The sequence below is a fragment of the Medicago sativa genome, chromosome 4 (genome assembly GCF_051527215.1).
Source record: "Medicago sativa cultivar Bolivia chromosome 4, Bolivia_mono, whole genome shotgun sequence".
Taxonomy (NCBI): Eukaryota; Viridiplantae; Streptophyta; class Magnoliopsida; order Fabales; family Fabaceae; genus Medicago; species Medicago sativa.
In genome coordinates this window covers 95,680,709-95,698,987 of record NC_140752.1, presented here as the reverse complement: position 1 = coordinate 95,698,987, position 18,279 = coordinate 95,680,709, and the positions used below count along the sequence as shown (strand labels likewise).

The following is an 18,279-nucleotide window of genomic DNA, read 5'->3' as shown; positions in this document are numbered from 1 at the left end:
CACTCAACTAACATGTATATGTTACTATATTTAACTATTTCAATTTGCCAATCTGATTGCTGATGATCAAGGCAAGTGTGGTTCAATGCAACAATGGTGTTTCTTTGGTTCACAAGAATTGTTGTCGTCAATAAATTCTCTTAACTTTTGGACTTCAAAGTGAGGGAACAAGGTTTTACAACTCGAGAGTTTACCTCAACTCGTTTTGCCTAGGTAAACTCGATTCGAGAACTCGTACAGTTTACCTAAAATTAAAATTATATAAGATTTATTATATGCATGCTATATATAAGCTAATATAATATTGTAAATAGGTCAATAGTGCAAAATATGACTTAATTACAAAGGTAAATTATACCAAACTACCATAATAAAACGTTATGTTCAACTTAGCATCAAAATACAAAAATTAACGCACAAAATCATAAGTTTCATAAGTCTTTAAGTTTAAGTCATCCATAAAACCATCCAAAAAAACAAGTTTCACAAGTTCCTAAAGTTGTTAATAAAACTATCTAGAAAATAAACTAGTTAATTTCTTCAAAAGGTCAATAAACACCACCACCGCAACCCTAACCGACGTTGAAATATGAATTTCCACCATTGGAATCGCAACCCTAACTGATATGTGTTCCCTTGTTCATGGTTTGAGAACTTAGAGAAGAAAGAAACGTTTCATCTCAGGAACAACGTGTTACTGTAAAGGTAACTATTTAGTAAACGTTTCAGTCTTTGGGCTTGTAGAAAAGGAATTGAGTTTTGAAAAAAATGGGCCCAAAAAAGAGCCGATATTTTTTGTTAGATGTAAACTCGTAAAATTCGATAAACTCGGTCGAGTTTACACGAGTTTACTGAGTGTTAACTCGGTCAAACTCGTCAAACCTTCTGATTTTACCATAAATCGAGTTTACCTCCGAGTTAACACGATTTTGGTACCTAAAAACGTAAACTTTGTAAACTCGGAGTGTTAACACTCGATTTGCGGAACATTAAATATGGCCGAGTCTAACAAAAAGTAAAAAAAAAAGAGCACCTGAATCGTTTAATATTTGGTCGAAACAAAATAAATTTCCAAAGATGAATGATGATGAAATAACCATAAAAGTAGCTATTTGTTCTGGTTTGAAATTATATTTAAATTATTCAATTACACGGTTGATCATGGTAAAATTAACGAACATAAGATTTTGTAGAAGAGAAATAAATCATTTTATTTTTTTGGGTGAACCCATGCGTATAAAGATTAATCTCTCTAGCCGAATAGGACCAATAAATGACAAAGCTCTCAATTTGTTTAAAACTGGTGCATTATTAGAGGGTAAATTACACAATGTTTATATTGTGATAATTTGATATACAATTTTGGACATGTTTTAAAAAATCACACCCCTCCCCCAAAACAAAGCTTGGTAAGAAGTCTATCCTATTAGTATAATTTTGCTTTACATGGTACTGTCAATAACATACATGTGACGATTCTATTGTTGTTTGATATAATAAGTTAAGATTTTAGATAGTTAGATGTTATATGATTGGTTTAAAATTATAATAAAACAATCAAAAGTCTTGACATTCGTCAATCTTTATAAAATTAAGCAAACATGTTGTCTATAAGGATATGCATGTCTGTTCAGTTTGTCAGAAACTAATCCACTATGCATAATATTACAACTTCAAAAAGGAACATTACAAAGGCAGAAAGTAATGCTTTAACATTCAAGATAACCATCCTCTTTTCCAAGCTGAATCCATGTATGTATTCATTCAACCCCAAGTAGTTTACAGATGTCTCGCTGCAATACAATAAAAGACCAGAAGAATTACATACGCAACATAAACCATCCATGTCAATTGATATTGATATATAAAAAAAGTATGAATTTCTAGAATAATAATGCTCCATGTACCTCAAGGCTAAGAGGAGAGGTGGTGGGATAATATCGATCCACCACTTGACCATCCTTGTCAACTAGAAACTTGGCAAAGTTCCACTGAATATCATCCCCAAAAATTCCCCATTTACCTGACTTTAAGAATTTATACAAGGGAGCAGAATTGTCCCCATTCACTTCAATCTAGCACAACCACGGAGATGAACTTATAAGTTTGTGCATATCGATATCAGTTCTTTGATGCAAAGTATTTAGCAGAAGTCAATGCAGAATAACATTAATCTTAGGGAAATGTTAACTTGTGCCCTCAAGGGCACATGTTAAGGAACTCAATATAGAAATATACCTATTAAAAGTCGTGCAGTCAACTTCTTAAAAGTTAAAATGTTATGTTTTCCAATGCAAAGTTGCTCTTTTTGGGTTCCTTAACATGTGCCCTTAGGGCACAAGTTAACATGACCCTTAATCTTATAATCTTTATCCAACTAAGTACAACTAGTCAAGCAACATTTTAAGAACATTACAGTTCACATTAGCAGTGGAATTGTCTTTACATATATATCGCAAATTTTGGTGTAAATTATAAATCACATGAAGATCGATAATTACAATTGGTGCTATTTTGTGTTAAATCATACCACTGCAAACAATGCAAAGTGTAAATCATACCACTGCAAACACATAATTGAAACAAGCACCGAGCAAACATAGTGCAGAGGCACAAAATCTCAATTATTTAATCTTCAACATTATATGTTGAATTACCTTATCAAAGATGGGGAATTCTGATTTGAAGCGAGTACAAACAAAATCCAATATTTGATCATTGGTTCCGGGTTCTTCCTCGCCAAATTGATTACTTGGAAATGCCAGAATCTCAAGGCCTAATTAAGCTACCAATTCAGTCATCTCATCTCATGTGTATCAGGTAAACATGTAATATTTGGAAAACAACAATAGAAAGAAAGAAACACTAATTTAGGTTGGTAATGTTAGAAATAGAAATAGAAACCTTTGTGTTTGTACTTGTCATATAGTTGATTTAACTCCAAATAATTTGAGTTGGTCATGCCACTGCCTCAATGAAATCAATCGAAAACAAACAAGAGTTACAAATAAACAGCTTACTTAGCAGCTTAAAGTATAAGTGCTTACGGATAAGTTTGTATATTGTATAAGCTATTTTTATAAACTATCGAGGAGGGATTATAGGAATAAGTTGAAAACAGCTAATGAACATGCGATATCACAAGTGTGCTTCTGGCAATAGATAAGCTAAAATAAGTCAATCCAAATTGTGTCAATCGATGTGTTTGATTGATTGAAATGAATAAAAGAGAGTATGGTCGGATATACATACCATTTGGAAGCAACATTAACAATGAGGAGGACTTTACCCTTGTAAGTGGCGAGATCAACATCATTTCCCTTACCATCCTGCAGAATTGAAGAAAACAAAACAATGTTTTAAATATATAAATTAATTAACAACTTCATCTTGATGAGCATAAACAAAACAAAACAGTGGTAGTTAAAGTGAAAGCTCACAGACAGAGAGAGGGAAGGAACCTTGAGAGTGAAGTCGTAGACCGATTTTGGATCCTTACTGTTACTGGGTTCGCTGCTCATGTTTTGTACCGTACTCACTTGACTTGATGGAGGTCAACACAACAAGACGAGACCCGAAACAGAGGTAATGGAGTTTAGAACAACCAAACAACTCAACTCAAACTCTGCAATTAAGTTTTCACCGGTAAATTATTATTTATTTATTTTTATTTGACTAAACAACAGTTTTCGCTTCCTAACTTTAACGAAGTTGCGATTTTAGTCCCCTAAGAAAAAAAACTATAAAACCGCCCCTAAGTTTTACAACTGTAGCAGTTTTGGCCCCTAAGGCAAAAATAAAAATAAAAAAAATAACACGTGGCACCTCACTTAGGGTGCCACGTCAACGTAGACCAAGTCAAAATTGGCCTTGGGGCCAAAACTACCACAGGTACAAAACTTAGGGGACGGTTTTGTAGTTTTTTTTCTTAGGGGACCAAAATCGCAACTTTGAAAAAGTTTGAGGGTTAAAACTGTTATCAAGCCTTTTTATTTTTTATGGTTATTAATTTGTAAACCGATGTTCAATTTTTTCTTTGGCCTACACTTTGTCTCAAAAGTTTCATGCTAAGATGTTTCTTTACAAATTAAAAAAATAAAACGTTGAAAACATAATTTTAAAATTTATAAGAAATTGAATGAGCACTTAAGCAAAATAAATAAGTTTTTATGTGTTATTTATAAGTTTACCAAAGTACTCTTCAAAAAAAAAAGTTTTCCAAAGTAGTTTATAAAAAAATAGTTTATCAAGATACAATTTTTTGTTGGTAAGAATTTATGAATTAACATAACAACTTGTTTATTTACATAAATTATTTTCAAATGCCAAACACCAAGTCAATTCAAACAGACTCATAGCGAACAAAAAACTTTCAATTACTACAATATCTTTGAGTTTGATTAGTATGTTATGCCGTTGTGCAATCATTTTATAAATGAATCAAATCTATTGTCACAACGTATGTGTTTTCACATTCATTTATTGTACATTGACCGACTCTTAGTTTTAAAATACATGTCGGCAGTCAACTACTACAAACATCTCAAGATACAACCTTGACATTTAATATCTTTGATAAAAAAAATTTAAAAAATTGATATTTTGAAAATATTCATCGAGACAAATTGAACAAAATCAAGTTAACATTTATATTTATATATTAGTGAAAAAATATGATCAAATTTTGTGGAATAATATACATCTTTAAAACGTGACATGTATTTAGAAACAAAAGTAGTAATTTTTTTAGAGACTAAAACATATGGAGGAGTTGTTTGTTAAATTCTTTTATATTTGATTTATTAATCAGTGCTTTTAAGACACGTAATAACTAAAAAAAGAAGACACGTAATAGCATCTTCATATCAAAGTTATATAATGACTCAATTGGTTGATTAGTGCTGAGTTGGGGAGGATTAAGAATCGATCTCCACGTAACAAGTTTTTAAACAGGGCTAGCGAACTAAGCACCCCAGGTAGGAGTCCTGCTACAAATGATTGAAGTTTGTGGGAATACAGTGTGGACTGTGGAGCCATTGTCCATTGGGTACGAAATATCGTTATTAAGAATTTAAGATGATTTTCTGCCAATAACTTGTAAAAAAAAATGTGAATCTTTGCGTTGTTTCAGACAACTGGAATCCACATCCTATCTACGCACAGATACCAATCATATCACAGGCAATTTGCCCAACTATAACCGAGAAATTGAAAATGAAATAGAAAAGACCAGTGTATGGCTAAACGAAGCTTATGTAATCATTTACATTCATACAGATGTAACAAGTCAAGTACACAATCTCATGAAGATTAACCAAGATCATCCGAAATACAAAACAACTGTTTGGGTAAGTATACAACGAAATGGAGGAAACTGCACCAACATCTGCAATACATTCCTTTATTCACATAGGAAATAGTAAAATTCTTATCGTTCATATACATTTATTCCATGTTCCCATCATTCATAACTTATGCATCAAGTAACTTCAGCAAGTCCTTCTGCAGACATCAACAAAAAATATACTCAGTACAAAAAATTCATTATATCTTGGCGGCATCATACGTGTCATCATACAAATTTCTTACCTCAATGCTCAGTGGAGAAGTTGTTGGTGCATAACGATCAACAACATTCCCATTTTTATCAACAAGGAACTTGGAGAAGTTCCATTTGATACCATCCCCAAATAGTCCACCTTTGCTCGACTTCAGATACTTGTAGATTGGAGCAGCAGTGGCGCCATTCACATCAACCTAATTAAAACCAAATAAACATCAGTTTGAGTATGCATTTATGACATTACATCAAAAAACATACAGAGGAAAGTGGAATATTGTTCTAGCTGGACTGTGTTCAAAACCACGCCATCTGAGTTTAATCTTATTCGAATAGTATTTGGGGAAAGCCAGCGACAATAAAATACTTCGATGACCTAACATATAACTGAAAAATTCAGAGTTTAGATGATTTTCATCCTTCCACTCTTTAGCATCCTGTCCGCTCTTTCATTACAGTTCATTCATCATCATATTACTGAAATTAGTTTCATGGAATAAGGGTAAGGCTTGGAATCAGTTTATTCTTTTCTGCTTAGTTTATGGTTCATATAACGTCTGAAACTAATTTAATGCAGTGCTATTAAACTGCGGCAGCGTGGCAGAATTTAGTTTATGTTTATAACACTGGCTTTGAAGCATTACACAGCCAGGGTGAAAATGTGGAAAATCATGGCACAAATCACCTGTTCTATCTCTAATTTCCACATAAATTTGAATGCAGTAATAATAATTCAGAATATGTATAAGGGAACCTAACTGAAGATTTAGAGGTTAAAATAAAGCACATGTGCCTCAAAAACATGATTTGAGTTTGAGCTACACCCAAAAAGTAGGTATTGAATGGGCCAATGCCATGATCAAATCATTTGCTCTAGCAGCATGGAAATTAATGATTATACATAGAATAAAACCATGAGCGAAGTTTACCTTGTCAAAAACGGGAAACTCGGCCTTGAAGCGAGTACACACAAAATTTTGTATCTCTTCAACAGATCCAGGCTCTTGTGCCCCAAACTGATTACAAGGGAATGCCAGAATTTCCAAACCTGAATAAAGATGACAGTATTTTAGAAAGATGATGGGATGGGATACCAGTATACCGCAATAAGTTAGCTGATTGAACCTTAAAAAGAGGGACATTATTAAAGTTCGGTATACATAGCCAAATTGTCCAATTAATCTATGATTAGCCATTATTTATTTATTTTTGGTCAGGTAGCCTAGTGGCTAGAATTCGCCTTATAAGGTGAATAAGTGGGGTGTCCGGGGTTCGAACCCCGGCCCCTGCATATAATAATGCATTGTCCTACCAACAACCATTATTATTTATAAAGAATGTGAAAAACAACAACCAATATTAAGGACTCTCAATTTTGTTAGTAGTATCACCTATAAAATAAGGCTTATAATTCCAGGGTTCTCCCATTTAGGGTTTGATTAGATTGACTTATTTTGCACTGTTTGTAAGAGCTTACTGAAACATATTATGACATGTCCATCTGATAGATTGATAACCTATGAAAATAGCTTATACCAAAACAGTTAGGACATTATTTTATCTTTCAGTATAAAAATAGCTAATATATGATAAGTGTATATGCTATAAGTTGCTTAATTAAGTTGTTTATCCCGTAAGGACACTAACGGACTAGTCTTCTGGTTTGAGCTTGTGCTCGTGAGGGATTAGGAACAAGTCTATCGTCATATTGGTATAAAATTGGTTATTCGAGCACATATACAATTGATGATTAACGTGATAACACAATGAAAAAAAGAAAACAAGGCATGAAGAATAATTAAGGAGAGAAATGAGAGGAAAGAAAACCTTTTGATTTGTATTTCTCGTACAACTGACTCAGCTCAGTGTAATTGGAGTTAGTCAATCCACTGCGTCAAAACAACAATTCAACTTGTTAGATCTGTAATCAAATCTATATATATAAAGGTTGGAGTTTTGAGTGAAATGAAAAAATAGTATACGATACCATTGTGAGGCAACATTGACAATGATAAGGACCTTTCCTTTGTAGTCACCGAGATTAACATCGTTACCCTTAGCATCCTGCAAAAATGAGAAATTAACAAAAATGAATCTGGTAATTGTTGTACAGATATAAAAGATGAAGAAGAAGAAGAAGAGGAGGAGGGAATAATAAGATATTACTTACCTTAACAGTGAAATCGTGGATTGATTGGGGGTTTGATGCAGAAGAAGCCATGGTGTGATCTGTTCTTCTTAAAGCGAAATACAAAGAAGGGGTTAGAGTTGTAAAAAGTGGTTTACGTATAGGTTTGTTTGGAAGAGTAGAGATTGAAATTGAATTGTTTGAGAAGAAGCGAAGTGAGGAAGAAAGAGGAGCAGTTAAAAGACGTTTTGTAGTTGAAATGAATCGGATGCGAGTTGTTGAAGTACTACAAAGCATTGAGATTTATAAGCGTTATTCTTCTTCTTACACAAATGCTACCCCGTGCGAATATACCGACAATTGTATTGTGAGTGTGAACAGAATAACGAAGATTACGCGTGGATGCTTCTTCTCGTGTCCAAGTGCCGATCTGTATTTCATTTCACATCTTTCCACCGAGTAACTCCATCACCACTTACGTCATCACTATTTTTAACGTTCTTTTTCAAAAAACGTGTCAAATTCTAGACTATTTAAAGTAGTATATCCCCGTCGTAAAAAAAAAGAGAAATGTTAACTTGTGTCCTTGGAGCATAAGTTAAGAAACTAAATGTAGAAGATTTTTCTTGAAACTTGTGCATTCAATGTCTTAAAAATTGCAAAAGTTATACTTTCAATATAAAATTTATTTTTAATTTCCATTTTAAGCTTTTTAACTTGTGCTCTTATGGCACAAGTTAACATGACCCATTTTTTATGACTATTTTCACTTGCTCGCGAAAATGGCTCCTCATTTTGGCTTCTTACCAAAGTCTTTAAACCTAAAATTTGTGTTTTGACATATTTTAAATTATGTGATATGATCATATGATATTATCTAGATATATCTAACAAAAACAACATGTTATCAATAAATAATTTAGTGGATGTCTATCCTTAGTCTTCTTCCACCTTCCTATAACTTTTATAAGTGAATGGATTGTTAGTGATCCTTAATTACTTTTGATTATTCCCTTGCTCATTTTGTGTCCTATAAATAAGACTTATATTTTAGTGTAAAGATACACAGAGAATGATACACAAAAGTTTTCATCTTTGATCTCATGCTTTTAGTTTATATTATGACATAACTAAACTAATGAAAAGTAATTGGACGAAACAAACTAATGAAAAGTAAAAGAACTAAATTTTATGTTAATGGTTTTTATGACAAGGTGGCTATGATCATTTTTGAGTTTGAGCGGAAGGTAAATAAAAATCCAACAATGAAAAAACGTAAATAAATAATTTAACAAAAATAATTTCACACAACTATCAAATTCAGGCTTTAAAAGATTAGTCTCTGCTATTACGTGATTTCATTACAAAAATTAACAAATTAAACTATATAGTAATTCCGTATGTAACAATAAGTATTCTTTAAGAAAAAGTTTTATCCTTAAATATAAACTTTTAAAAAAACCATTAGATAATTTTTTCTTCTAAATATATCTCTAATTAATAATACTAACTTGTCTTAAAATATGAACAATCAAACTTAATACATATATAACTAAAAAAACATTTTAAAAAGATAAAAAAAAAATTAATAACGTTAACACATAAAATAGACATTAATTGTTGTCAAGAAATATGAAAAAGATAAAAAGTCTGGTTAGCTCAGATATCACCCAAATCTGTGCACGAACATCCAAGTTGGAAACAAACAAGAAGAAAATGTCGTTGGAATAAAACAAGAGATTAAGAGTGTGTGTCGTTGTGGTGAAGATAGAAAGAAAGATGAAGCTGAAAGTGTATGCGGACCGTATGTCCCAGCCATCTCGTGCGATTCTTATTTTCTGCAAGTCTGTATTTTCACTCTCCTTCTATTTTCTTAATTTCAATCTATTTGTTTTCTAATTGAATTCGATCCTTTAAACTCTAAATTCCATAGAGTCAACGGAATCGATTTTGAAGAGATCCATATCGAACTTTCTAAACGTCAGCACTTATCTCCTGAATTTCAAGGTACTAATCAATTTCATATACATGTATTTTTATTTTCATGGCAAACAATTCAACTCAATTCATTTCATTCCATTTTCATTTCAGCGATTAACCCTTTCAAGAAAGTGCCTGCTATTGTTGATGGAAGGTTCAAGCTATTCGAGAGGTACTTCAATTCTTCCATTTTCATACAATTGAAAATGATTTTTATGTTGAGCTTTTTCCAAAAAAGTCGCAGCAGAAAAATTATATAACAAAAATATGAAGCACCGTTAAAATCATTATTATAAAAAACTATAACAAATGACCCATAATTAAGTGCGCTTATAATCTATTCTAAGGAACTTATATTGGGAATAAGCTGTAAAAGATAATATACTTATTGAAATAAGCAAAAAACAAAAAACAACTTATTGATATTTCACCTAATATAGTTTGGTGCTTCAACTCTTTTTTTTGACAAATTAGTTCTTCAATTATCGACTTTTTCCTATTCACGTCTTTGTTATATTCTTCTTTGCAGTCATGCAATTCTTGTCTATCTTGCTTCTGCATTTCCTGGAGTTGCACACCATTGGTAAGTATTTTCCCTCTTTCAAAATCTTTTTTATGAACTCAAGATATCTGAATGCGTAGAGGTTAAGAGGGTATTGGTTTATGCTTGTATTTGATACTTCCATTAGCTAAATATTGTATTGTATCTCAAAAACGCACCCTCGTTAGTGGAATTTTCTGATATACTAATGTTAGACATGCATCCTCGTGTAAGTTTAACCTTTGTGTATGCTAGTCATTACATACTGCAGGTTTCTTTCTGTGTTCAATGTGTTTTACCTTATTCAGTGCAGTCATACAATTCTGTTATCCTATTTTTAAAACTTTTTGTTTCATTGATTCCATTAGGTACCCAGCTGACGTTTCCAGGAGAGCTAGAATTCATGCGGTGTTAGATTGGCATCACCTGAATTTGCGCCGTGGAGCAGGTGCGTTATTCCACGAAAACAACCCTCTTTGTTTATTTTTCTTTCAGTAATCAAATTTCAATATAGTCTTCTTTCACTAATGAGAAATTAATTTCTTGTCTTGCCTGTTTCTGAACTGGATAGCTTTATATTCTCGTGCGTATATATTATTTATCAAGTTAGCTAAAAATCATGGCAAGCTAAGAAGCTTCATAGAATATGCTCACATAGCAGATGACTGCATAAAGTTGGTTAAGTATTTCTTTGAGTGCATTGATGATGATGTTATTTGTATTGTTTTGTATCAATCTGGTAATGCCATGGATTTTAGGTTAACTTATACTCTTCTTTGCATGCACATTTGAATTACATCTTTTGCATTAGTTTCTGATTAGTAGTTTTATGAGAATGGGTGAGTGAAGACACGGTGTTTCCTTTTGTGTGCAAATTTTATTCTGCATCCTCTTTCCATGACCTAGTCTACTTGTTTTTGCTCTAGCCGGGTTTGTTCTAAATACTGTACTAGCTCCATTATTGGGTCTACCACTAGACAAGCAAGCAGCTGCTGAAGCTGAGAGAGTTTTGATATCATCTCTGTCCACAATAGAGAACATTTGGCTTAAGGGTGACGGGCAATACTTGCTTGGTGGCTTCCGACCTTCCATAGCGGATCTCAGCCTGGTCTGCGAAATTATGCAATTACAGGTAGACGTGGCACTGGGGAGTTCCTAAAACATAAAACTTTTCATCATGCCATGACTCGTTGAGGATTTTTTATTTTTTTATTGAGATCATGTTTAGCTAGAAATGTGACATGCAGGACAGAATGCTGATAATATATTGTGATAATGACATTTCTTTGGATGCAGCTTTTAGATGAGAAGGATTATGATCGTCTTCTTGGCCCGCACAAGAAAGTTCAGCAGTGGATTGAGAGCACAAAAAATGCAACAAAACCACATTTTCATGAAGTTCACAATGTCCTCTATAAGCTCAAATTGAGGCTTTCATTGAAGCAATCTAGTCAGACAGATGGGGAAATGAAATCTGGGATTAAAGCCCCTATAACTTCAAGAATGTGATTAATCAACCATGCTAGTAACATATGAGACAGCTTAATGTGACCAATTAGCCATGTCTAACGTTATATACATCGTTGGTTGCTATTGTAAGGCTTGAGTTTTCGAAGATGAAGTTTATGTCTATATTGAAACCCATTATGAGATTGCTAAGCTTGTCATCATATAATAAATTTCATTGCGATTCAAAGATTTATGAATCAAGTCTTAAGTGCAGATTTGAGATTACATGTTAATTTGTCACTTATCGAAAATAAAATGTTAGTCTGTCTGTCCTCTGTCATGAAAAATATTTCAGGGATGGTAAATTGCTGTAGTATTTAGCCATGAAAAATGACAGTATAAATTAGTATGCACGGTTATCCAACGCATCATTGGGTGATAATTACACCAACACAACCAATTTTTTTTTGGTCAAGAATTTTTTACAATCAAGATTTTATTGATCTACATCGTTAAGAAAATGGTCCGACCAAAATTGATAGTTATTGGTAGTTAAATTGTGAGTTTTATTTCTCTAAGAATAGGAGGGTTAAAACAATTTTTTGGTATTTCATTTATATTATAGTATTATAGTATGATATACATTGATTTTATGTTATATTATATGTTTTTTGTATTCAAATGTGAAAAAGAATTGTGTTGTGAAGTACAAAACAAAGTGTTCGATGTAGATTTAAGTTCAAAGTTGAAAAAAAAAAAAAAACTGAATGGTTAAGAGTAAATTTGTCGAAATAAACGTCCAACCGAAATTGGTTGTTTTGGGTAGCTAACTTGGGATTATTATTATTTTTTTTATATTTTTTCATATAAACTTTGGAGTATCATTTATCATTATATATATATATATATATATATATATATATATATATATATATATATATATATATATATATAGCATAACATAATAACCTAGAGTGTGTTTGGATGGGGAATGTTTTGAGGGAATGTAATGTTACGAGGGAATTCAAATACTTTGAGGTGAATTCCATTGTTTGGATGGGGGAATGTAATGTAATGTTGAGGAAATGTAATGTTATGAGGAATTCAAATACTTTGAGGTAAATTGCCTAGAATTTTAAATTCTTTAAAATTTTTAAATTACCTCATCCGAACATAGATAGTTACATTTTACCATATAGTAATAACCTTTTGTTTTCGTTTTTGATTTATCTTGCTTCCAAAATTTCATATATAAAAGACAATTGATGGCACTATAAGTCAAATTTAAACCTGTCGATCTTTGCTAGCTCGTTATCTCATTCCTTATTGTTAATTAAAAGAATACAATGAGATAAGAGATAGAAATTAAGCCAAAGCGGTCCCAAACAGAAAAGGAAAGTGGAGGTGAAGCAGTTCAAAGGATGATGATGGGGAAGCTGAAGGTGTACGCAGATCGTATGTCCCAACCATCTCGAGCAGTTCTTATATTCTGCAGGCAAGTAATTATTAACTCATCATAGTTATATATTTTATTTACTAGTATCACTTATCATCATGGAATGAATTTTGTAAAGGTTAACCGGAATTGACTTCGAGGAGATTAAAATTGACCTTTCCAAACGTCACCATCTATCTCCTGAATTTACAGGTACTATACAACAAACATGTACGTGCTGCAAGTTATTACTGAATTAATTCACCTTGCTGTTTATCTTTTCATTTCAGAAGTAAACCCTCTGCAGAAAGTTCCAGCTATTCTTCATGGAAACTTCAATCTCTTCGAGAGGTAACTACTAACTACTTTGTTTTATTAATACAAATCTAATCTAATTTACTATAACTTATTATTTTATTCTTTGAATTTTGACGTAAATGTTGAACTTCTCTGTGAAAAAGCATGTTTACTTTTTGGTTTTAATGTATGTTATTTAATTAATCATGTTTTGTTTTGGCAGCCATGCAATCATTGTCTATCTTTCTTCTGCTTTTCCCGGAGTTGCTGACCATTGGTTAGTCCAACCACATCTTTTGCTTCTTCTGGAATCCCACAAACCGCTTGATCATTTTAAAAAGAACTTTAGAGTCTTAGCATGTGTTTGGTTTAGCTTTTTTGTGTTGAAAAACGATTCCCAATGCACATCCCACCGTGATTTTAAGAAGCTTGAAATTGTAGAGTTGGTCAAACCTCGGTTTGGTGGGTATCCCACCGTGTTAACAAACAGGCACTTAGAGTAGCTGTAGCCGAACATGTGTAATTGATTTTGTAAAATCGGTTCTGGCTAGAAGTTAGTTGAACAGTAAATTTAACAATAAAAATTAATTATAAATGCAAAAGCTCCAAGTTGCAGCTTGAAGTTAGAATCATTTCTGGAGGCAAAATCAATTCTACTTTATTAGAACTTGCAAACATGTCAAATTCAATTCTATATACCTCTAAAATCAATTTTACCTCCTCCAAAAATGAAACTAAACATAAACTAAAGTAAAGGGCTTAACCATGACAACTTGACAATGATTTTATATGCATTTCTCACTTTTGGATGCTTATCTGAAATTAGGATGAATCAGAACAGAATAAAGGCTTAGTAAATGTATACACATTTTTCTGCAATCTGAATTAGATCATCATTTCCATGCATTATGGATAAGAGGGTTTCTAAATTATTAGTTAGTTGTAATGGCTTTCCTTGTTGATGTTTTAGGTATCCAACTGATGTTTTCAGGAGAGCCAAAATTAACTCAGTATTGGACTGGCATCACTCTAATTTACGATATGGAGCAGGTGCTTTACACATCTAACTGAAACTCTTCTGTCTTCTTTAAGTAATATGATCTTCTTTGAGCAGTTACATCTGAACTTGTTCTACTTCTAGGGAAACTTGTGAGACAGATAGGGTTTGTAATGTATGAAAAGTACCTACAAACTACTAATTATAGGAAAATTCAATCTTAGGATTTATTAACTTCTGCATATTTTCTAAACCATTTAAGTTTGTTCACTGGATTTTTGAGTTATTTAAGTGCAGGTTAGTGATATTTTCAATACTTATTTATATGGATCACTATCAGATATAGATTTAATAACTGCGTGCTTGTGGGAAGCTTCGTGTCATTAATCTAAATTTTATTAGTATCTGAAAATCATGCAACGATACATATACTATTAATTTAAAAGAATATATTTTACAATTGCTGCAATCCAAATATTAGACATTTCAAGCCAGAGAATACATTTTGACTAACAGTGGCAATTATCTTTTGCAGTGAACTATGTCTCAAATACTGTATTAGGGCCCGCACTTGGTCGTCCACTGAATCCAGAAGCAGCTGCTGAAGCAGAGAAAGTTTTATTATCTTCATTATCAAAACTAGAGGACATTTGGCTCAATGGAGATGGACACTTCCTTCTTGGTGGTTTTCAACCGTCTATAGCGGATCTCAGCCTAGTTTGTGAACTCACACAACTTGAGGTAACTATATATGTCTTTGTAATTGTTGATGTTATCTGTCTTGCATCCAACCAAATTATTGTCTTGAAATCTCTGGTTAAATCAGAATGATGATTAGTTCCATGGTTAAATTTTTATAAATTTGTGATTTCTTTTTTAATTAAAATGTCAATAAACTTAGGTTTTGGATGAGAATGATCGCGATCGAATATTGTTCCCATACAAGAAAGTTCTTCAGTGGATTGAGGATACAAGAACTGCAACAAATCCCCACTTTGAAGAAGTGCATAATATCCTTTATAGAGCTAAAAAGAAATTTCAACAGCAGCGTTCAAGGGTAGCTAAAACTGGGACTGAGACTAGCAACATGATGGAGAGACATTCCAAAATGTGAAAGACACGACTTCATCTTTTTTTAAGACTAACATATTCATAGGTTAATAAGATTTTGTCAGTGAGTAAGTTCAAGAGTTAGAAAATAAATGTGATTTTAATTGGCAACTGTGTTTTTTGCTTACATTGTGGTTGTACCTTGGTGATGTATTAAAATGAGGGGAATGGAAATGAGAGAAAATAATTGAGAGAATCTATTCTCTAAAATGAGGTACCTTTGCTTGTGGCAATTGAGATGAGAAGTTGGGGTTGATGAAAACACCTCAACTAATATCTATTCCCAAGAATAGGAGTTGTGTAAAGACGCAAAGGAAATTGGAAAGACGGTTACAGAAATTCAAAACCTGATTAAAGCTACACAAGAATAACACAACATAATAGGTTTCAAAAGCTTATGAAGTTAAGAAACTTGAATTTGAAGCCGTCAACAACAATTTTGTTTCTATTGAGACTAAGGTTGCTAATTTTAATGCCCTCAAAGAGTGAAGCCTTAAAATTTTAAAAAAATTCGGTGCCAGTTTCAAAAGGGACCACCAGCCTCCAATCCAATGACAAGCCTTCCTGCCACCATCGTGGACCCGATTTGCGTTGTCTGCTCCACACACACCACCAAGAAGCATGCTTGATGCAAAGTCATCCCATACTGGTTGTTACCCTTATTTCTTGATTCTATCAATGACTAGAGCATAAATATCGGCAGTGGCATTGTATACGTGTAGCATTTTTTGTCAGAAGGTCATGGATATTTGGCATAGCATATGGTGCCTTTCTTTTACTACGTTCCCAAGTTTGGCAACGGTGGCATTCCTTATTGTTACTCCCTCCGTCCCGGAATAACTGACCCATTTTCTAAAAAAAAGTGTTCCAAAATAACTGACTCATTTCAATTTTCAATACAACTTTCATCATTCCCAATACAATATAACACTAAATAATACTACTTTTATCATTCCCAATACAATATATTCCACTTTCCCCTTTATTTATACACTTTTCTTAATCTGTGTGAAAAACTAAAGTAGGTCAATTATATCGGGACGGAGGGAGTAAGTTTTTTTCTAAAGCTTTTTAAAATAAAATAATTAAAAAAGAAATTACCATTTCAACTATTGGAGGATATTATGAATGAGTGGGACCCATTTTAGAGTTTTGGATGAGTGGTATGGATGATGACACTAGGTCATACATTACTTTTAGAACTATTTTTATGTAATTTTTTAGCTGAGTTCAGGTGTTTTCAACATGAGTTTGAGGCTAGAAAAGACAATTTTGATGTTTAAGGAAAGCAGGAAATCGTACTCCGATTTATGTCATCGTAGTCCGATTTATGCTGGAATTGAAAAGCTTTTGCTTCGTAAAAAATCGGGCTACGATGAGACCACATCGGGCTCCGATGAAGGAGCGTCAGACCTGGTTGACCAAGCTTTAATGAGAAATCGGGCTCCGATTTGGCAGATCGGGCTCCGATTTTGACGAACCCAGAATTTTTTTTATAAAAGCCAAGTTGTTTTCTGGGAGAGGGGTTCGAAATTTTGGAGAAGAAATCACACTTTTGGAGCTGGATCACTGAGCAAACGGTGGAATCCCACCAAAACTCATAGTCGGTCATCATTTACATGTAATGAATTCTCTTTTGTATTTAGTTATTGGTGCTTTAGCCATGAGTAGCTAGATCTATTGTGACTAGGTCTTGAGATGATTCTGTATTAGCTTCACTGATGTAACCTGAAACTCTTGTCGTTTTATGAATATTAATCTCGTTTATTCAATATAACTTGTGCTTAATGCTTTTATGATATTGACACTATATAATCGATCCTAGGGTTTACTTGACTACTGATAATAGCTTGAAACTCGGACATAGTTATATTGTTCAATCTAACGGATGATCTAGGGATGGAAAGTTGTTAGATTGTGATAGTTGAATTAACGGACTCAATAGCCTTTGATGATTGTAGGTTCACCTAAGGAATTAGGGAATTATGATTAGATAAGCGAACTTAGGATCAAGGGATTGACCTAAGTTAATGTGTTAATTTGTCGTTTACTTTGTAATATTCGTAAAAAAATAAGGATCAGGTTGCTAGTAAGTGAAATACAGATGAATCGAATGACCTAGTCATCTTTCTAAATTGATTTTAAACCAAACTTATTTACTTTGTTATTTCAAATTATCATTGAAATCAACCCGACTGCCTAGGGCAACCCCATATTTACACATCTTAACAATAGCATTCTTGTTTAGTCGAAATCAAAACAGTCCCTGTGGATACGAATTATTTTATTACTTCGATATTAATTAGTACACTTGCTAATTATCTATCAATGGATATTTAGAAATTGTAGTTGAGTGGTTTAAATAATTGAAAAGTGTGAAGTAATATAATATATTGAGTGGGGTCCATTTATGTTACCAATATGAGTGGCATGGATGTGGATGCTTTGTTTTGATCTGTTTCTGTTTTTTTCGTTTTCGGTCCAATATGTTGTTGTTACAATGCTTTGATTTTTCTTTAATCTGATATGATTTGTAACTATGATTGTATTTTTATTTATCTAAATTAGGGATGAATGCAAGGATTTTCATGATATTGAGGGTGAAAGCTCAACTTCAATGGACACTTTTGTATGAAGAAGAAGATAGGGCCACTGGAGGAAATGTTGTGGCAAAAAATAAGAACTGGTATTCAATTAATTTTGTTTTACTGTATATGTTAATTATATAAATAGTTTTTACAATTTTATAACAATGCAAACCCTTCACAAAGATTTCGGAGAT

At 32.7% G+C, this 18,279-nt stretch overlaps 4 protein-coding genes across 6 annotated transcripts; 2 read left to right on the top strand and 2 right to left on the bottom strand.

Moving 5' to 3' along the window:
• Positions 1–1,543: 1,543 nt before the first annotated feature.
• On the bottom strand, positions 1,544–3,657 carry LOC146934159 (putative glutathione peroxidase 8). Of its 2 annotated transcripts, none has more exons than XM_085706016.1 (6): positions 3,462–3,657; positions 3,253–3,329; positions 2,905–2,966; positions 2,658–2,776; positions 1,908–2,075; positions 1,544–1,793 (listed from the first exon to the last, which is right to left on the bottom strand). In XM_085706016.1, the coding sequence occupies exons 1-6, from the start codon at positions 3,519–3,521 to the stop codon at positions 1,761–1,763; spliced, it is 519 nt and encodes a 172-aa protein (XP_085562142.1). In that variant the 5' UTR covers positions 3,522–3,657; the 3' UTR covers positions 1,544–1,760. The 2 variants fall into 2 exon arrangements, with proteins under 2 accessions (XP_085562142.1, XP_085562143.1); XM_085706017.1 differs by having other exon boundaries at positions 2,905–2,970; positions 3,462–3,639.
• A 1,580-nt stretch (positions 3,658–5,237) lies between these two features.
• Positions 5,238–7,965, bottom strand: LOC146934158 (putative phospholipid hydroperoxide glutathione peroxidase). Its single transcript, XM_085706018.1, has 6 exons — positions 7,731–7,965; positions 7,548–7,624; positions 7,388–7,449; positions 6,490–6,608; positions 5,590–5,757; positions 5,238–5,502 (listed from the first exon to the last, which is right to left on the bottom strand). Exons 1-6 carry the CDS (start codon positions 7,779–7,781, stop codon positions 5,473–5,475), a joined length of 507 nt encoding a protein of 168 aa, XP_085562144.1. The 5' UTR covers positions 7,782–7,965; the 3' UTR covers positions 5,238–5,472.
• Positions 7,966–9,360: 1,395 nt separating this feature from the next.
• LOC146934157 (glutathione S-transferase T1-like) lies at positions 9,361–11,943 on the top strand. The gene is made up of 7 exons (XM_085706014.1): positions 9,361–9,532; positions 9,622–9,695; positions 9,780–9,840; positions 10,198–10,251; positions 10,578–10,657; positions 11,136–11,341; positions 11,506–11,943. Exons 1-7 carry the CDS (start codon positions 9,468–9,470, stop codon positions 11,716–11,718), a joined length of 753 nt encoding a protein of 250 aa, XP_085562140.1. The 5' UTR covers positions 9,361–9,467; the 3' UTR covers positions 11,719–11,943.
• A 1,082-nt stretch (positions 11,944–13,025) lies between these two features.
• Positions 13,026–18,267, top strand: LOC146934156 (glutathione S-transferase T1-like). 2 transcript variants are annotated; one of them, XM_085706011.1, is made up of 8 exons: positions 13,026–13,153; positions 13,233–13,306; positions 13,384–13,444; positions 13,614–13,667; positions 14,361–14,440; positions 14,923–15,128; positions 15,289–15,497; positions 18,066–18,267. In XM_085706011.1, the coding sequence occupies exons 1-8, from the start codon at positions 13,080–13,082 to the stop codon at positions 18,130–18,132; spliced, it is 825 nt and encodes a 274-aa protein (XP_085562137.1). In that variant the 5' UTR covers positions 13,026–13,079; the 3' UTR covers positions 18,133–18,267. The 2 variants fall into 2 exon arrangements, with proteins under 2 accessions (XP_085562137.1, XP_085562138.1); XM_085706012.1 differs by lacking the exon at positions 18,066–18,267 and having other exon boundaries at positions 15,289–15,707.
• The last annotated feature ends 12 nt before the right edge of the window (positions 18,268–18,279 follow it).